Source organism: Poecilia reticulata, linkage group LG21 (assembly GCF_000633615.1).
Source record: "Poecilia reticulata strain Guanapo linkage group LG21, Guppy_female_1.0+MT, whole genome shotgun sequence".
NCBI classification, from domain to species: domain Eukaryota; kingdom Metazoa; phylum Chordata; class Actinopteri; order Cyprinodontiformes; family Poeciliidae; genus Poecilia; species Poecilia reticulata.
The window spans coordinates 18,054,525-18,072,798 of record NC_024351.1 but is presented as its reverse complement, the minus strand read 5'-3'; the positions used below and the strand labels follow the sequence as shown (position 1 = coordinate 18,072,798).

The 18,274-nt window shown below is 39.6% G+C and overlaps 2 protein-coding genes across 2 annotated transcripts in view; both read left to right on the top strand.

Moving 5' to 3' along the window:
- The first annotated feature begins 643 nt into the window (after window positions 1-643).
- enpp5 (ectonucleotide pyrophosphatase/phosphodiesterase 5) lies at window positions 644-12,216 on the top strand. The gene is made up of 4 exons (XM_008398270.2): window positions 644-941; window positions 3,382-4,284; window positions 6,027-6,203; window positions 8,673-12,216. The coding sequence occupies exons 2-4, from the start codon at window positions 3,405-3,407 to the stop codon at window positions 9,089-9,091; spliced, it is 1,476 nt and encodes a 491-aa protein (XP_008396492.1). The 5' UTR covers window positions 644-941; window positions 3,382-3,404; the 3' UTR covers window positions 9,092-12,216.
- Window positions 12,217-15,187: 2,971 nt separating this feature from the next.
- Window positions 15,188-18,274, top strand: part of clic5b (chloride intracellular channel 5b) — a 19,544-nt gene continuing 16,457 nt past the window's right edge. Inside the window, exon 1 of the mRNA XM_017302054.1 lies at window positions 15,188-15,911. Within this exon, the coding sequence (XP_017157543.1) occupies window positions 15,264-15,911 (648 nt within the window). The 5' untranslated portion in view covers window positions 15,188-15,263. The remainder of the gene's footprint in view (window positions 15,912-18,274) is intronic.

The following is an 18,274-nucleotide window of genomic DNA, read 5'->3' as shown; positions in this document are numbered from 1 at the left end:
TGAAAACACGTCTGATTTTTCCTCAACAACTGTGTGTTACTTTGTGTTTGTATGACCCATGAATTCTCAAAAAAAAAAAGACATCAAAGCAAGATGACAAAATATAAAATAATTCAATCAAGATGTATAAATACAGCACAGCAGTTTAGCTCATTAGCATAAATCGGGATCATTAAAATTATGCGTTTGTGAATTTAATTAGGCTAAAAAATACCTCTGCAGTCAAACAGAATTTAATTTCTTTTTATAGCACAATGTCTAGTCTAAGGTAGAACTTGGCTGACACCTTGTGGATGGTTTTTGTCATAGTTTTCATCCATGATTCACTTTTAACATCAAATCTGGAGGGGAGAAAAACTACTGATTTGGAGCAACATTGTAATGTAGTCTGATGATAATACTCTCTTTTTAGAATTTAAATTCTTGTCATTGAGACGCATTTATCAGGAAATGGCTAGTCTTCTTCTGCTGTTTTTTCCCACCTAACACACACACAAAAAAAAAAACAAAAAAAAAACAAAAAAAACGACAAGTTCTACTGATCCATTTGTTTTGCTAGTTCAGCCTCCCAGCCGTCGCTCAGACCCCCCCGCCCCCCACCACCACCACATCCCATCCACATTACGTCATGTGTACCGGCGCGCTCCACTTGTCCGCGAGAGAGCTGATCAGCAGCGCCATCACCTCTCGTGCACCTGCAGCCAAGAAAACGCGCGCGCGCAGCCTCCTGCCTTCATATGGTCGGGGTCTGCTTCAGCGACTGTAAATAAACCGGGCAAGGAGAGAGAGAGAGAGAAAAAATGGTTCACACACAACTAACTGCGAAAGGCTGAGGAGGAGGCGGGACTTCCGCCCCGGGAGGAGAGCAGAACTAAACCGGTCCGGCTGTTTATCTCTTTGTGCAGCCGGAGAGGACCGAGGAAAGGTTGGGTTCTGATAAGGTAAGCCCGCTTGTTTTTTCCTCTCATTATTATAATTTACAAATGTGTTTACTTTCTCTCCCATCTATCGCTTTCCGATGCTATATTAACCCACACTGGGTTTTGCTTACATTTACCTGGCTATTGTTTTCAATAACCAGCAGAGCTTCATAGAGGTTAGCTCTGCTGCAGAAATGTATCAAAACTTTACAGTCTAAATCCCGCGTCATTAACTGTCTGTGCAGGGTAATTAAATCGGATATATTTCCAAATGACACCATTTCTGCTGATGCGTTTATATGCCAACCTGCTGCTGCTGTAAGGTCAATCTGGGCATATGAATTTACATCAACAACAATGTTTTTTAGCAACAATTACACACCGGCTACACACAAGTTTGGTATAAATAATTTTAAAAACATGTCAATTCCTAAAATAAAGTGTTTTTCTTTTCATTTTGAAGTAGTGGAATATAACAGATGAGGACCCACAGCTCAGACTATTAAAATATTAACTTCAGGTGCATCAATTCAATGCCTTGCAAAAGCATTCGTAACTCTTGAATATCTTTGCGTTTTTGTCACAATGCAACTACAAATTCTAATATTTTTGTTGGACAGGGAGCATCTGTGATTGGTTAGTTTCATGGGTTGCCTCAGTTCTCATTTGGATTTTGGTCTGGACTTTGACTGAGCCGTTTTAAGACATTAATATGCTTTGACATGGGACATCCCATCGTGATTTTGGCTGAATGTTTAGGGTCATTGTCCTGGTGGAAGGACTCAACTTGCGGTTTTCCATTAGAAACGGTTCGATTTTGGTCTCAGTTGAGCAAAGTACGTGCAAAAAGTCCCTGGGCTGGGATTCAAACCCAGAAACTTCTCGCTGCAAAGCAACAGTTCTAGGTAAAATCAAAATAACATACATTGAGTTTTGTAGTTGCAATGTTACAGAGTTTGTGCTCTGTGCATAAAGAACAGGCTTATTAAAAAGTGACTATTACGCATTTCTATAGGAAGGGAAGGGAATTTTATTACATATATACTCAGTTGTTATGAGCTATTTATAGTATCTCACTGTTTCCTGAAGCACATCTTGGGATATCTATGTGGGTTGGAGGGAGATTGTTAATGAGCTTTGCAGTCAGCCTTTTTTTATGTGGGGATTAAAATACAGAGATCTTCTGCCGTTGGCTCCTTTTGAAATATAAACTACCAGCGCATATTAGAAAGGTTGGCATATAATCGAACGCTGTTGGTGCATCACTTCCTCTTTTAGCAGCACTCAGAGAGCAGCTGCTGCTCTCATTGTTTCAACTGAGCCCATCCAGATCACATGTTTAAAATATAGCATATTTTTGCTGACCGCTATGTTGAGCAGACATAAATCTATCCAGCTATCATGATCTCAATAATTAACAATAATATCAGAGTTGCATCTTTTTCCTAAGTCTACGTCCCTCGTTTGTATATACAGTACACAGTATCATCCAACATTACAGGAATGCACCAGTTTCATCATAGAACTGGTGCATGCTACATTGTAGTTGAGCAGAATGCATTTACTGCTTCAGTGATAAAATGCCCACCATTTTCAAAGAGTGTGTACATTTCAGATTCAAAGACATAAAATGGGTAGAGGTGTTTGTTTTAAAGACGGCTAAAAATATCTCATTGTTCTCCGACTGACTCGTCCTTTGTGGATATTATGAGAAGAATGCCTTTCAAAAGAGAGTTGGGAGTGGGCGCTAAATTAAACTTATTTGGACATTGATTTTAGATCAGTATGCTACAACAAAATATAAGGGTCAGGCTAAGACTTTTTTTTTCTTTTTTAATTACAAAAAGTCATAATATTACAAGCGTAATATTAGGAAAATGTAGCAATTTTAGTTCTCATAGCAATTTTATGAGAGAGAACTCAAATATTGTCTTTCATTTCAATAATCACATCATAAAAAAACAACAGTCTGTTTTTACCCATCATTTTTTTAAACCAATAAAATGGCATACTGTACAGAACTAGACATAGCTGACTGGTTGGGTGGATTTTCACTTTAATTGTAATTTTTAGGGGTGCACTGATTGCAGTTTCCTCGCCAATCACAGATTACCAATCTTTGAGTAGTCTGACCTGCCGATTCGGATTTTGTCCGAAACTGATTTTATCTGAAATGTCATAGAGTTGGTAACAGTGAGTTGACTATTGTTAATTGCAAACATGCAGACAACCTGATGGGCCGGTCCGTCTGTCAAACCTCTTTTACAGCAGAGCAAAAGAGGACAGTGGTTGACTAAATATCAGCTTCACATGTAAACATCGGCCAATAACTGATTTCCCAAAATTAAGAAAAACTGAGCTGATTTATTTATTGGTGCACCTCTAGTCATTTTACATGTTGTATGCATAATTCTTCCAGATAAATGTTTGCTTGAGCAGGTTTAGTGTTTGTGTTTTGCAGGTTGCGTCACTACAAGCCACACTATGCTGAGCTACTTGACGTCAGGAGGCTGCAGACTTCCTTTCTACCTCTTCGCCATGGTTCTCCCCTTGGTTTCTCCTCACACCCTGAACCGCAATCAACATCAGGAGCACGACCACAAGGAACGACCCAAGCTACTCCTTGTGTCCTTCGATGGCTTCCGCTGGGATTACATCTACCGCGTCCCGACTCCCAACTTCCGCAGCATCATGGACGAGGGCGTGAAGGTAGAGTTTGTGGAGAACATTTACATCACCAAAACCTACCCGAACCACTACAGCATGGTGACGGGGTTGTACGCCGAGACACACGGCGTCGTGGCCAATGAGATGTACGACCCGGCTCTGAACCTGTCCTTCTCCATGGAGACGGACAGCGTTTACAACTCAAGGTGGTGGGAGCAGGCCGTGCCTCTCTGGGTGACGGTTCAGAAGGACGGAGGGCGGAGCGGAGCGGCCATGTGGCCCGGATCCGACGTGCTGATTCACGGCGTGTTCCCCACTCGGTACCTCCAGTACAACGCCTCAGTTTCCTTTGAAGCCAGGGTGCGGCGGATTATCGAGTGGTTCTCCGCGCCTGAGGGGGAAGCCGTAGATTTTGGAATTCTGTACTGGGAGGAGCCGGACGAGAGCGGCCACAACCTGGGACCTCAGAGCCCGCTCATGGACGCAATCATCGCCGGGATTGACGAGAAGCTCGGGTTCCTCCTGGATGAGCTGAAGAAGGCCGGGCTGTATCAGAAAGTGAACCTCGTTGTGACCAGTGACCACGGGATGGCCCAGCTTTCCCCCGAGAAGATCATAGAACTGGACCAGTATGTGGACAGAGATTTGTACACCTGGGTGGATAAGAGTCCAGTGGTGGGAATCCTGCCCAAAGAAGGTAACGATACTTTAAATGGTGCATGAAATAATCATCTGGTGCCTGGAGCTGGGTGTTTTTTATAGCCTTATTCCTGGTTAGAAAGTTCAAAATCTGTTATTTTTACAATCAGTGAAAGCGCCATCACAAATAGCTACCTGGTCCCATGACCAATGTGTCAAACAACTTAATAGTAAAAACTCCGCCTGTTGCAATAGCAACTTAAGATATACCTGCTGGATGGGTGTATCATGATACAAGCATTTCATATCAGTTGATATCGATAATTATTGGGTTTTTTTCTTTTAAATATCTGAAATACTGCCAAGCTGGTCGCGTGACCTTTCCTGTTTTATCAGTTTTCACTCTAGGTTGTTTGTTTTTATTCTGACACAGTTATGAGACACGTTGGCAAAACCTTAAACTGCTGCTACTCCACAAGTTATTGCTAGGTGACCAAAGAATGAGTGAACTTAGCTGGCAGTGAGAGGTTGAGCGGCTAAAACTTCTCTCTGCCTACATCCCCCAGCATACTGTGTCGTTCTGGATTGTAGCTCAGTTAAGTTATTGAATGTTCTATCAGATGCATTATTGACATTGATCACGTGTCTTATCACGATATATATTGTTATTGATTTATTGATCAACCCTACCCCAAGCTTTTTCAAATATTGTAATAACTGTTTTGTGGTGGATGTGTGTGTCTTTTTCACTTGATGATTTGTTTAATTTATTATTGTTAAATGATATGGACTACTTTTTGTCTGGAAATAAAGACGTCTACATCTCTTGAACCATTGCAATTTTCAGTGGGCCTCAAAGTTAGTCATTCTCAGCATCAGTGAGGTGTTTAAAGAGGAAGGAATCAAGGATTGAAGAAGTTTTGGAAACAGAAAATGCATAATGCAGGGCGTGTAGAGACATGTTTCAGGTCAATTTAAATTGTGAGAGAGCAATACTTGCAGCAAATAACAGGAAGGTTGAATAACAATACAGCTACATAGCTTAATTTTATCCTTTTGACCTTTCAGTGTGTTAAACAGCTGTTAGTAATGCCAACTCTTCTAATCGCTAATATAAGATTTAGAAACCTGTGTGCTACTTTTCTCCCCGTCTCACACCAGCTATATCACGTTATCTTTTCTCACAATATAAAACGCTCATGTCTTCGTTAATGCTGGATTGTGCAGTTAGTAACACTGTTGCCTTGCAACACAAAGTTGCTGGGTTTGAATCCCGACCTTGGAGTGTTTCTTTATGTTCTTCCCGTTCATGGTTTGGGTTTCTCCAGGTAATTCCACAGTCGAAAAGCGTGACTGGATGGATGTCTGCTCACTGTAGAAAGACTACAAGAATATATTGAATATAAATCTTGTATCTTATTTTAAGGAGGAATCAGAATTGGCTAACTTAAATAGTGGCAGGTCAATGTTTTTTAACAAAAACAAACAAAAAACTAAAGCTTGGAAATTGGACAAAAGCTGATTGCTACATTTGTTTTCTAGGAAAAGGCTAACAGAATGACTTAGACCGTGAGACAATGAAACCAATTAGTTTTTTATCAGCAGGAGTGCAGAGATGCTTATAGTTCTTGACCCATTTCTTTAGTGTCTATATCATATAAAATACTAGCTATGAGCAGTAATGAAAAAGTCATAAACATATCTGCATATTTAATATTTTTTTACCGTATTGTAATGAATGCTTACGTGTCATTGTGTCGGAAATAAAACTTGAACCTTTGCCTGTGCTCTGTCTCGTAGGGAAGCTTGACGAGGTGTACGCGATGCTGGCGGACGCCAACCCCAACATGGTGGCGTACAGGAAGGACGACATTCCCGAACACTTCCATTATCAGCACAATGTCCGGATCATGCCCATCCTCCTGGAGGCCAAAGAGGGCTGGACCATCATGCAGAACAGGACCGGACTCTTCATGCGTACGTCTGAAAATGCTGCCAGGTTATTCTGGTTATTCTGCACACCTTTTTTTCTTTTCTTTTTTTTTAAATCTAGCTTTAAACAGCAGCTGTTTTCCTGCTCTAATTATAGCTTCACAGGTGATGTATTTCTGTCCCTGATCCAGAAGCTAGCACAAGTTATACCGAATGTAATTAGCGAAGAGGGTCCAGATTCATTTTCTCATGGGACCGGAGAAAAGAACAGGGCGGTGGGGGTTGGAGTTCTGTGAGTTTTATCGCTGTGCCTTCCAGCGCTTTTCCTAATTCAATAAAAATAAAACAAAAAAAGAAAAAAGCTCCTTCTGTTCAGATTAAAAATGTCAGAACATATGTCTCAGAAGCAGTACCACACTAGCTAATTACACTGCCTGTCCCCGCCACAGCTGAAAGCCTGTTAATCAGTGAAATGTTCATGTGGAAGCTGCACCTTACAGGAGAACATGCTGACTCTTTCTTTGGAGGACAAAACAACAGCCGTGCTCTAGCAGTGCTCTAGCAGTATTATGTATTAATGGACAGAGTATTGGCATTAAAATTAAAGTCATGGCTAAGGAATTACTGCACCTTTGTAGGCGTCGTTCTCATCATTAGTGTCTTAAATTTAGCTCCATTACCGACTTAAAGTTTGCTTTATAGATTTGGTTGAGCCGTGCTAAAGGAATAGCTCAGAATTATTGAAGTAAGATTTTACTAAAAGGTCATAAAAAGTAAATATTAGAGGTGTGCCGATCGATTGGCCACCGATCATAATCGGCCGATTTCCGTGAAAAAGTGTATGATCGGTGATTGCCGATCACGGTCTCTTGTTGCCGATCSCACAAACCGATCACCTGCTTCTCATTTCGCAGCCTGCCTGTACAGCTGGTCTCCTCTTTCCTTCACTCTGCGCAAGCGCGCAGCAACAAATCMKAAGCGATGTGGAACTATAACGCACTGAGTGAATGGGGAAGTTTGCTTGTTGTGGCGGAAAATTGAAGCACGTGGGGTGAAGCACGTCAAAATGCATCAACATGACGAATCTAATATGGCATAAAACAATGGCATACTTGACGGAGTTTGGCTACATTGAGGCTCACTGCAGTAAAAAAAGACATATGGAGCGACGATCAGATAGCAGGTAAAGCAACGCACAGCTACAAACACACGGATTAGCATGACGGTAAGAAAGCTAAACAAATAACCTGGAAAATTATTTAAGTCTTTGAGCTGCGATGTAAGACGCTGGTTCTGTTCTCGCTGTTGAACCGCTGCTACGTGATACAGGTAGTAATATTTCACAGACGGAGCGCCGCTTCTGCTCCACCTGGTAGTGACTCTCACACCGAACCTCTGCTTAAAGCTGCAGCATCTAACTTAAAAAAATAAATTTTACACACGTATTAAAACTTTCGCTGTCCTAACATGAAACAGATATTCTCTGAAAAAATAATCGATCTCCTCCCTGTTCTGCATAATTACTCCGCTCAGTCAGAAACAGCCACTCAGAACTAGCAGTAATCAGCTAGCCGCCATGCTATCAGGAAGTTTTCATGCAATAACTCAGGTGGCTTAAGGTGGGTCTTTATTGTAATGGATCCTGTATTTGCCTTTGAATGTTAAGTTTTATGCTTGAATTTTTTGGCAATGTTGAGAAGTTTTATTTGAACTTTTTACATTATTTAGCCTCTTCAGAGCCTTCATATGTTTTCAGTCTGTTAAAGATAGTATTACTGATAGCAGTACAATTTGCAGAATTTTGTTTTGTTTTTTCCTTGGAAAAAGTTATTAAAAACAAGTTTTTGTCTAAATTAAGGTGAATTCATGGTTCCTTTTTCCACATAATGTAACCGGTAGTGTTTATGATAAAAAAAATAATAATTATGTGATACGGTATCGGTGATCGGCCCTCATGGGTGATCGGAATCGGCAGGAAAAAACCTGATCGCCACATCTCCAGTAAATATGTTATATAATTTAGCATAAATTAAGATTAGTTTGTTCCAGAGACTAAAGGTTCATAAACCAAACTAAGAAAAGTGGATTATTCTGCAATCTGTCATCTGATCTCCACCAGAACAGAGAATAACAACATGTTTCCAAGTTGGTACCATAACCAGGCCTTGTTATTTATTTTTTTTATGCAACGGGTTCCAGATTTCAGTCTGTGGTTTGTTTAAAGCCACACAAAAAATAATAATATGTTATTTTTGGACATTTTCACTTGTCCATTTATGTTAAACCCCTAAATATGTATAAAAATAAACGCTTCACCTAATTTGGAACGTAGATAACCTTTACACATTAATAGTTCTGCCTAACTTTAATGGTTCTTTTAGATTTGTTATGTATAGTTTCGGAATCTATCATTACCTGATGGGTCTTAGCATATGAAAAAACTGGAAATATGTAGATGAACAGAAGTAACTTATCACAACTTTCACATAGACTTGTTGTCTTTTTCCTCCTCAGTTGGAAACCACGGCTACAACAACACCTTACGCGACATGCAGCCGGTGTTTGTGGCCCGCGGTCCGGCCTTTCGCCAGAACTATATCAAGGCCTCCATGCGATCTGTTGACCTTTACCCTCTCATGTGCCACATCCTGGCCATCCAGCCTCTGCCAAACAACGGCTCGCTCCTAAACGTCCGGGACTTGCTGTCCTCAGAGCCGACTACTTCAGCTCCCGCTTCGGCCCACTCCACCCCTCCCCCTAAGGTCAGTAGGTACTCGTACGCCCCGGTTGTGGGTTCGTTCATCGGCGTGGTGATGGTCCTCGGATTCCTAGTGGTCTACGTCATATTGGTGACGCTAAAACAGCGGCCTGCGCTCAAACACAGAAGTTGGGAGATGTCGCAGCCCTTACTGCAAGAGGACTTGCACCTGTAGCTGAGGAAGTTTGAAAGGATTAGAGACGGAAAAGAAGAGGGGCGGTCGCTCCCCAAGATACCCTGCTCGGCCCAAAAGCGTTCTCTAAATGTTTCCTTAACGCCAACAGATGTGGTTGTGCAAGCGAAACGTTTATAGGGTTTGCTTCTGGTGCAGGTTTAATAAAAAATAAAATAAAATAAACAATGTAACCATGCTTTGATGTGAATTTAACTTGAGATCATGTAACAACTTCAGTGTCACTTTCTGCATAGAGATTTAGGACTAAGAGTGGATTTTTAATCGGTGGTTCTGAGAAGCTGGAACTTTTGGTGGCAAAAACTATGACTTGGGATAATTCAGAGGCATCAGTATGCTCAGATTGATAATCTACCAAAGGTGTTTTATAGTTGATAGTGAAGGTCAGTTCATGTTTGCTTGGACATCTATCCTTGTAGAAAAAAAAAAAGAGTTATTTTTCTGTGACAAAAAGGATATAAGTTATTCAAAAGCATACATTTGACTAAATCAAAGAAAGATTTGCACAAGTAGAAATACCTGCTTTTGCATTGGCGTGGTCTTTGCTCACACTTATTGGTATACTTGGTAAAAATGTGTGAAAAAAATATTTAAGTTACAGTAGCATTTTTCTCTCAGAATACCTTCAAAAAATGTGAAATTTATAAAAAAAATTTTAGTTGGACAAAATTTCAATGACAAAAACACAGACAAAAAACATTCCATTTAATGAAGTTAGATGAGTGCTGATCTTTCTAAGTCATTAAATGACACAAATTTGCTCATTTTTTGTCCTACCAGGAGATTTCTAAACTCTACTGTGACCTCTACTGGAGCTGTGTGCTTTGGTTAGATTTGACTTGTACTGAACTTTTAATATTAAAATCTTAACTCTTGACTGGTCATTAGGTCAAATTACATTCAAATTTTAAGTTGCGCTTTAGTGAGACTGCGCTATCTTAATGCTTTTACACACATTTACCAGGAGTGCCATTGAAGGTGGGGAGTCTCGTAAAGGCTAGTAGTGTATATAAGGAGATTACATATTATCCAACATGAACAATACTGATCTATGATCCAGATTATACTTATATGTATAAGTAGATACATTGGCAACTATGGAAAACCTTTGGTTGTTAGGATCTAAACAAATTACGCTATTTAAAAAAAATCTTTTGTCTAATTTCTTAGCTCCTATTCTAGATTAAATTATTTGGGGTCTGCATGAGAGTCCACTGTTTGGAACCAGCTTTTATGATCCTATGTCCAACAAGAGATGCTGAGAGCAACAGGTGTGGAAATCAGATAACTGGGTATGCCTTCAGACAATCTTTGCCTTTTAAGCGTTCATAGTTTTTACACGGAAAAAGTCCACCAGTGAAGTGTGTGGAGAATTTTTTGCCGTCTCTCGTCTGCTTTCCTACTAGCAGAAAGAGGTGGAAACGTGTCGGAGATTAAAAATAGTTGTTCAACATGCTACTTTTGAGCTATTCTTAGGCAGCAAGCAAATTTTGATTTGACATTTTCAAATCTATGCAAATCAGATTTGTATGTCATGAAGTAAAGGAGGACCAAAGTCTACTTAGAGTTTTCCACCACTTGTTCTGCTTGTGGTTTGAGCACCGGAGAAGATGTTACTTTATACTGGAAATGCTGTGATTCTGCTAAAGTATAAAAAAAAACAACTTCTGTAGCTTCAGGAGACTGGTCATTGTCACTGTTCATTTTGAATGCTACCTGGAAAATTCACTCAGTGTGTCAAGCTACTTCATGTGTAGGGCATTCACGTCACACTACCTTGCTCTTTCATAGTCAGCTACCATTTGCCTTTAAACTAAACAAAGTACACCTCTCTCGAGCGTTCATTCTGTCTTCTGGTCTGTTACGCCCCCGTCACACCAGATTAAGGCGGCCCTAGTCTCCTGGATTTTTATCGTAGTTGAAAATTTAAAACAAATGTACCTTAGGACATTTGGAAAACCTCATTTTAGAGTGAAATGTCTCTACTATGCTCTTATATGATGGAGTACATCCGCTTTCTCTACTGTGTTTTTGACCATCCTGTCAAAATGCTACCACTAATGACAAAAGTTTTGCATTTAAACTGCAGCCTGAATAATTTTGCAACCTTCCTGCAAACTGCCCATATGCACAATTTGGGGGTGTGCGCGCCTTATCTGACACCATCGGATCCGCTCATGAAGGCATTCAGAGCAGGTCTTTCGTGGCCCAGTCACAGTCCGGTGTGAAGGGGGCTTTAATTGTTGACTGTCTCGGGAGGGCTTTCTTTTTCTTTCATAGATGACTGTGTATTTCGCTACTTACTGTCGTAATTCAGTGTTGTAACCATGGCCATATTGTCGGTGAAATGTGAAGTGCAATTGCAATCTGTCTGTACTGTGTCTTAGAATTCTAGGGTTTATTGTCAATTTGGTTGAGAAAAATTATTTGGAACGACTCGCAAGACACGATCCCCTGATTTGCACTACAGGATCGAAACAAGGTGTTGGATGCTTCTTAGGACGTGTAGCCTCTAATTTGCACTTCTAGTTCATAGTAGCTATTTCAAATAACGAAAAGGAAAAGCTGACTCTTGTTTGAAAGCTTTTTAATTTGTATAGTTACAGAAAAGATTAAGAAGACTTGAATCCAAATCAGTTGTGTGTATATTTTTGCTGCACCTTATATATATATAAACAAAAAGATTGGTTTAATTTTCTCCGTTTGCTTTTCGAATGGCTTAACCGTGCCCAAAAACAACAGACATCACTGTGATATAAATATAGATATACTTTTTACAAAATTTAAATTCATAAATTAAAAGCATTTATATGGAAACTACCTACTTTCTCATCCTTTTAATGTTTTAATAAACAAAAGTATTGTCTAATAACTTCTTTCCCAGACCCACTGATATGGAAGTGAAGTATTATATTTCGAAATTATTCAAGATCAGCAGTATTATATTTCAAAAATGATTCATTTGTACTTGCTGAAAAAAAGGAGTTTATTATTATTGCCTTGGATTTGGATACAGTGAATATTTAATATGAGTGACAGATTCTATCTTTGCCATGTTGATGCAGTTAAGAGTCTTCTGAAAATAAAGTGGCTCATAAAAACCTTAACCTTTGTCTGTTTTGCTTTTTGGTGGTCTTCAGGTTTATCTGTGTCCACATTGTTTATGGGGATACATTGGTTCCAATCCCCTTCAAGATATTTTAACTCGATACCTACTTTTCAGTGTCTCTAGGTAAAATTTACAGTTTTTCATTCATCAACCAAGTCTATTTCCAAATATTTTGACAGAATTTTCATGTTTTCAGACAGCCTAACAAACTGCTATTTTGTGTTTCCATGTGCCTATGTCGCGCAAACTGATTATTTCTTTCTGGACCGGCAAAATTTTCTTACAACTTCCAACATGACCCTCAAAGGGATGGACTTTCAGGTGACAACTTTTCACGGTAGATTACAGCAGAACCCGTGATTTGTAAATCTTGTAGTGTATTTTAGGTCTATCCAGATACTTGGCATTATTAAGAAAGGTTTTTATTAGGGGTGTAGTGATACAATAATTTCACGATACGATATACGATATTCTGGATACGATATGTATCACAATATTTGTTGGGCAATACAATTCAATACGATTCTGTGCATTTTTTACGATTTTCTGAAAGATTTTAGAAGGACAGAGTGATTTTAGTGACATTTTGTGTTCCATAGACTTTAATTTAGTTAACTGAAAACTGATTAAAAGCACCAACTACACAATACCTGACTCTGATTGGACAGTCTAACAGTCTGCAGCTGGACAAAATGAATCAAAGATGCAGTGAGATAATTAGTTTCTGTCATTTAATTCATGTGGATTTGACATAAAACTCAAAAATTTAAACGGTAATCCAGGAGCAGAGTGGGGAGATTATCAGCCTCTGTAGACTCTCAATATGCAAATGATTGCATTTATGTTTTTTCTTTTGGACACTGTGGCTGCATTTTGGAGTAAAAATGCAGCCACAAATGCAGTCTTTTGGACTATGGGGAAAAAGGCTTTTCTACCTTGGCTCCCGGAGTTAGCCGTGGCTGTAAGCTGTTTACTACTAGCTGCTAAAGTAGTGGCTCCGCCTCACCCCGTAGTGATCGACTCCCTGCAGCTACGCAGCGCCGCTATTCCCCTACTTGGATCTCTGAGTAGGTGCCTCTCAGACTGCCAGGATCTCATAGTTCTCTCAGTCTCTGATACTCGTTATCTATTGCTAATAAGAATGATCGATCAGCCATTGTTATCATGGAAATCCGCGGATTCCGGCTGGGGTTTTTTCCTCTTAGTCTTCCTGCTCAAAACACAGCGCCGCTGCGCCCGCTTCGGATGTTATCAACCCATGTTCATTCTTCAGGTTATCCTTTATATACAGAACAGAAACCGCTAAGCTAAAAACTGATTACGAAGTGAATGCTACCAGTCGAAATTAGCATTAATTTCGCGATCTCACTGCTTTGCAGCTGCTCCGTTCGCGCCGCTACTCCTTTCCTCTTCTCCGTTCCGCTTCTCTTTCACTGTTACTTGCGCAACTTTACTTCGTTTCTCAGCAACAAAATACAGCCCATCATTATTTATTGAAAATTTAACATTTCCAAAAACACAGGAATCTAATGTTTCGTTTTTTGTATGCTTGGAAGCTCATTCCCTCTCACATAATCGTAAAAGCCAGGGAATAGCGGCGCTTTTGACATTTCTCTGACATTCAGAAAAATATGGTTTACTAATTTTAGCATAACTCCGGTTATACTTAGCCTATTAACACAATTTAAAAACTGGTGTGTAGTTTATAATGTGCACTTTAAGCTCAAGTTGAAAGTGAGACGGAGGGAGGCGGAGTCTTGCTGCTACGCGTAACAAACTAAGGCTATCGACCCCTATGGTTTAACGGATCGATACTCGCGGAAGAAAAATCGATACTTTCCGAGGGCGGAAAATATCAACATCTATCGCCGAATCGATTTATTTATACAGCCCTAGTTTTTATAAGCTCTTCCAAATAAAATTATTAACTGTATGACAAGCTTATTTTGCAGGGAGTTATTTCTTGGTCGACACTGCCACAGTTTACATTGATGTTAGATTAACTTCAGTGTAAAGATGATGGTGCTTAATCACAAGTCCAGTTAATGGTCAGTTTTAGTTGGATAAGAGGTTTTATGGTTGTTCTTGAACATCCTAACCCCATTTCTTTTGGTAACAGTTTCATTAGTGGTAACATTTCAGAAAAAAACTCAACAATTTTGAGATTAATATCAGAAATTTTCTACAAAAAAAACAAGGGAACTTCTGAGTTTGAAGCATTGCTGATTTTCACCAAATAACCTGGAAATTTTTAGAATAATGTAGAACTTCTTGATTATTATGTTGTGTTTTAATGTACAGCACTGTGTATCAGCTATGGTTCTTTTAAAGGGCTTTATAAATAAAGCTGGTATGGTATAGTATGGTATGATAAAAAAATATGAAATTTCAGAGTTTGAAAAGTCAAAAAAATCAGAAATCTGGAAAATAATCTCAATATATATATATATATATAATATGTGTGTGTGTGTGTGATTATATGTGATTATATATTTAATCACATATAATGATTATATATTTATATATTTGATTATATATTTAAACATGATTATATATTTAAACATGAACATTTCTGTGTTTGAAAAGTCAAACATTCTTGACTTGGAAATTTTCCAAGTTTCAAAAGTTCAACATTTTAAACTTTTTAAACTCAGAAATTTTAATGTATGTTCTTAAAAAAGATTGCAATTAATCTAAAAATTTCTGTACTGCGAAATTTCTGTCCTTAGTACAGATTGATACCCCGCTTTGATTGATCAAAAGATTTCTGAGTGCTTTGGTGGAAATGTAGTCTTAAATTCTTTTTTATCAACAATGGCCCGTCGTAGTACAGATATATTTTGTAATAGTTATGCAGAAATACTTGCTTCACCTGAATGTCCTTGAGGGCACAGCCCCCAGTGATTGCATTATTCACTCACCGGATCAAAGGTCCTTTATAGCTTAGCAGCTGGAGTTTGCCCAGACACCAGTCAGTGAGAGGCAGGCGGACTGCGAACACTGCACAACTTTCCCTCCACGCCTAAACACCAAAATCCGAGCGTCATGGATCACGTCTACGATCACGTCTACGATCAAGTCGAGCACCGTGGTGGAGCCGACAGCCCCGACCAACAACCCAGGTATGAGAACCTAGCTGAGGGAATGAACCATCTGTACAGCGAGGTGCAGGTCCACGCCCCGGAGGGGGGCGAGCGCAGCTCCCCAGAATACATGGAGATCAAGGACGGTGACAAACGCAACAACTCGTCGTCCTCCTCCTCCTCGTCCTCCTCCTCTTCCTCGTCCTCCAGCGATGACGAGGGAGACGGGGGAGACCTGACGGATGAGCAACATGTTGTGGCGACGATGGACCTGCCGCCCGAGCCAGAAGTGGAAAGGGTGAAGGGAGAGGAGCATGGCAGCTCCCGGCGCTCATCAGCCTCCTCTCACGCCTCCTCTTCCTCTTCCTCATCCTCCTCCTCCTCCTCCCACCAAGGGGACCCCTGCGACGACCCTCCGATAGACAGCAACATCCAGGATGAGGATAATGCCCTGGACGGGTTGCTGATGTCTTACACCCATCCCAACACCATTCCAAAGACGAAGGAGTCTGTGGACTACAGCCTTAAAACTCTGGAGAACGTCACTCTGGATGGCAGCAGCGCGGCCCCGGCTGACCCCAATGAGCCCAAGGTCTCCCTCTTTGTCAAGGTAAGAATTTGATTTTATAAGCTTTAAAAACTAGGTTGAGTTCGGTCACAAACTCCGAGCTATGTCAAAGGAGGGCGTGAAGTGCATTCTTTTACTTTAAGTAACTCTTGCCAGAGGAGACCCTAAGTTGTGTGAGGCCGTGGGCAAAAATCTGATTAGGGGACCCGCTTCTGGTTAAGCTCATTGTCTAACAGCCACCAGAGGAAGACCGATGTCTCCTTTATATGAGCCACACAGTCAAAGTTCATTTGTAAAGTTATTTTACAAATGACATAAACTGCTTTGCATGTATTAAAAACTGTTTTTTATTAGTTTTATTCTCTGTGGGTCTGTTTCAATACCTAAAACTTAAGCTTTGTCTACACTGAACTTCAGAAAAAACATTCTCATCCGTGACTTAACTGAAATACAATTAAAGGCATCCCTCAGTCTTGGGACTTTGTGAGACATGGTTATATAACGCTTTTGTGTCATCAGCATAAGCTGATGCCTTGTTTTTGGCCGAGGAAAAAACAAGGCCAAAAACCTTGGCCTTGTTTTGACTACCTGTAGTTTCAGTTAAAAAATTTCGAGGAACAGTTTTCTAAGTCTTGAAATAAGTTTCTTTTAACAAGATACTGTAAACTTGTTCTGACATTTACTGACATACAACATAAACTAATTGTCTGGAGGGTGTCTGTTACTTGTGGCTCTCAATTTGAAAGGTACCATAGATTGAAAGCATGGAAAAATGAGGCAGTGTAAAAATTGGGCATTAAGTATTCACCATAACATTATCTTATTTATGCACTGATTTACTGTAAAAAAAAAAAAAGTTCAATGGTATATTTATAATTATTAGATATGTCAGCCCATGTAGCCTCATATTCTGCTTACACTTATGTTCAATAGAATATAAACAGGTTTTAAATGAATTCTAACAAGAACTGCACCTTCCATAAAAGTAAATGCTCCTGATATGGGTATTACATTTTTTAAACAGCCAAAGTTTAACTTCATAATATACATTTTACAATTTGATGACTACATAGCTCTAAAGTTACAAGTTTTCATTGATGATGTTGACATTAACATGGCCAAAGGTCTTTTCAATAAAGGCATAATTTCTAAATTATCACAAGCTTGACATTGCATAAAGCAATGAAATACATTGCTAGCAGTGAATGCCTACAAAGTAGCAGGAAGCTTATTTTTAGCTACACTTTTATACACGGTTTTAGTATGAGAGCCTGACTAATAAAAGCTCACTGTAAAAGATAATATAATTAAAACTATTTATCAGCTTGAATGTGCAGGGATACTTTTAGAATATGTTATGTAAGCTGTGGCTTTTCTGAGGCAGAACATTTTAAGTCATGTAATACTTAACTCATTCACAGTAAAAGACCACAGTAACCAAAGGTGAACTCTAGACCAGCTCAGATCCTCCTGTGTCTTCGTTGATTTACGGATAGCTGTGGAGCGGGGCCATCAGCTACTGCAGGACTGAAAACTTCCCACCAATAGGAAATATTAAAGTCACTGTTTATGCCAGAATGGGTTTTGGCAACAGTAAGCAAAAGTATTCGCACGTCTTGAACGTATTTATTATGAGCTACCACCGCAAGCTTTGATGTATTTCGTTGGGATTGCAGATGGCCGAATGCAGAATGAAAATGACGGATTGTTTTCAAAGTGTCTTAAATAAAATAAATGTTGGAAGAATGTCATGTAAATGGGGATTCAGCCCCCTAGAATCAAGTCCTTTGCATATGTAGATACAGACATTTTTGCCCATTGTTCCTTCCAAAACAACTCAGTCTCATTCAGATTGAATGGAGAGCATCTGTGACCATGAGTGTTTAAGTCTTGGTACAGATTCTCAGCTGGACTTAACTCTGGACTTTTACTGGGCCATTCTGACACATGAATACTCTTTGATCTAAACCAGTTTACTACAGCTCTGGTTGTATGTTCATGGTTGACTTCAAACAACTTCTCTGCTGAAGAAGCGCATCCCCACAGGGTCATGCTGCTACCTCCATGTTTCACTGTGGAAATCACATAAAGTTGCAATAAAAATGGAAGTTTGTAGTTGCAACCTGGATAAATGTGAAAAACCTTGAAGGGTAAACACTTGATCAATTTAGCAAATATTTCAGATTATGTTTTTGTGTGCATAACAGATGTATTGCCAATACTTTAAAAGCACCATCTGACCTTGGCTGGTCTGCAACACAACGGAACAAACACTGACCTAGAGGTGTATAGGGTTCAGCTTCATACTGACTGTGGTGTTCCAGAAAAGAACAAACCTCTAGATTTAAGATTGTTACACATTTTTGGGTATGATTATGCTCCTATGTGTTGGAGGCTGTTTGGTT

Excerpts from the sequence above, each read along its gene's own strand:
- enpp5 (XM_008398270.2), top strand. The coding sequence starts at position 3,405 with ATGCTGAGCTACTTGACGTCAGGAGGCTGCAGACTTCCTTTCTACCTC. Across the intron at positions 4,285-6,026 it reads GGGAATCCTGCCCAAAGAAG|GGAAGCTTGACGAGGTGTAC; the intron begins GTAACGATACTT and ends TCTGTCTCGTAG. Across the intron at positions 6,204-8,672 it reads CAGGACCGGACTCTTCATGC|TTGGAAACCACGGCTACAAC; the intron begins GTACGTCTGAAA and ends TTTCCTCCTCAG.